General features: G+C 35.4%; 1 protein-coding gene across 1 annotated transcript; it reads right to left on the bottom strand.

Annotated features, from left to right (window-relative positions):
* Positions 1 to 320: 320 nt before the first annotated feature.
* On the bottom strand, positions 321 to 1,014 carry LOC112288442 (uncharacterized). The gene has a single exon (XM_024532643.3). The coding sequence runs from the start codon at positions 1,012 to 1,014 to the stop codon at positions 640 to 642; it is 375 nt and encodes a 124-aa protein (XP_024388411.1). The 3' UTR covers positions 321 to 639.
* Between the last annotated feature and the right edge of the window lie 1,062 nt (positions 1,015 to 2,076).

The following is a 2,076-nucleotide window of genomic DNA, read 5'->3' as shown; positions in this document are numbered from 1 at the left end:
TGCACTAGAGATGATCTTACAAAAGACACTGACCTCGGCTGGTAGATACATCTCAGCCGGTTTTATCCTCTCTCAAGTCTCAGAAATTGTAAGTGCTGTCAGCTCAGTCCACGCTCGATCTCTCTACAGGGAGGTTAACCACAACACAGATTATTGCACACCTGATGCGCAACCTTTGAAAGATAGTAGATCTAATAATTGATGGTAATGGATGGTTTCTGACAGGTGCAATACGAATAATTTTTCAATTCCTAAAAAGCCAGAATCAAACATTTACAGCAGGAAATGATTTCATTTGGACCATGACCACAGCGTACATGTTACACCTAAACTTAGATGCATTAGGGGATCAAAAGAACTCAATGAACATTCAACACGAGGATCTTAAGCTCTGTGCAACCAATTTAGTCACTATGCTTTCTGAAGGCCACATAAAATCTGCTAGTGCTACGGTAACTGCTACCGCCTTCGCTAAGCATGTTTCCTGTCATTTCAGAATAGGCGCTCGCTAATTCGTGCTATTACACCCAGAAAGGGCACAGTACACAAAAATGCGTGGAATTGTCCAAAATGGAGAGGAAATGTAGAATTGAATGTAAGGAAATAGGTACCACCCACCACCCTTTTACAGATTGCGCATCATCCCTTAACTTGTCCATCACAGCAGTATAAGTGCGGTAGCTTAATTCGCCCACAGACTTTACACTTGGCAATAACAGGAACCGACTTCAATATCTTTCCGCCGTTCCGCTTGCCCTTCCGCGACGGCGTCACCTTGCGCTTTGGCACAGCCATAAGCTCCATATCCCCGACTACATCATCAACAGCTTCCGGAAGCTCCATCCCGCTGTTCCACTCAACCCAAGCAGGTGACTGCGGCATCATTGAAGACGACCCAACATTCTGTGCCCCCGCAAGAGAACTGCAAGTCCTGGAATTCAACGAAAATGAAGATCTACACACTGTCCAGGAATTGACCAAGCGTCCCCCCACGGATCGCAGTGCTCGCAACATCTTCGACAATACTCCAAAACCCTAGACCCTGGAACCAAAGCACTAACACATACCTATCCGCGCGAACACCGTGCACATTCTCATTTGCCTCATGAACCCCCCGGGCAGGGCACCGAAAGCGAACCTCAGACCTCTTAGATGAACGTCGTATTATTTCATCATGAAAGATCATTCATCTAATTGACCACCATGGCCACCCTCCTTCTACATTCAAGTGTGAAGGTGTTGAAAGATTAGGGTTTGGTTGGTAGGCATGAAATGAGGGAAGGATTCAAGAGATGATGAGAGTGATATACAAAATGTAAGTATACATATATTATGTGTACATATATTATATGTATACTTAGAATTAGAACTTCTTGTTTTGCTTTTGGTATTATATGTTGTATTTAATTACAGAGGTGTAAGAAAGGGCCATAAAATTTAGATAGATGTATAAATAGATGAACACAAATAAGCATATATTTCTTACTTTAATCTAAAAGATATTTGATTTTGCATTAAAGTATAAAACAAGAATTAAGGTAGAGAACATAATTCGTGTTAAAATATCCAAAAAAAAAAAAATTATAATATTTCGTATTAAAATATTTCATCATAAATAAAATTTTTTATATATACATAATATCTACTATTAGATTATAATTTTTTTTTTTTGGATTCAACTTGTCATATTATTATATGTAATTTCTTTTTGAAATTTTTTTATTTTAGTAAATAAAATTCTAAGAAAGAAATGGTTTTTCTTTAAAAAATAATAATTCTTATAAATATATAAATAAATAAATAATTTTTATTATAAATTATCTTTATCATAATTTAAATCAAAGTTTTAAATTTAAAGATTTTAAAATATTTTATAGAATAAATTAATTCATTTTTAAAATTAAAAAATATGGAATAGATACATAGACTTTATAAATATATCATGTGATTGTTGAAACTTTTTTTACATGTTTTTTATTGTTAAAAAGTCACATTCAAAGGAATTCATAATTTGATACTTATGCTACAATCTATGTGGATCTCAAAAAGCTTCTATAAGACCTTCTTAGTAGGTTG

This window comes from Physcomitrium patens, chromosome 1, assembly GCF_059467195.1.
Source record: "Physcomitrium patens ecotype Gransden chromosome 1, ASM5946719v1, whole genome shotgun sequence".
NCBI lineage: Eukaryota > Viridiplantae > Streptophyta > Bryopsida > Funariales > Funariaceae > Physcomitrium > Physcomitrium patens.
The sequence above is the reverse complement of the archived record's forward strand: the minus strand, read 5'-3'. Positions and strand labels throughout refer to the sequence as shown.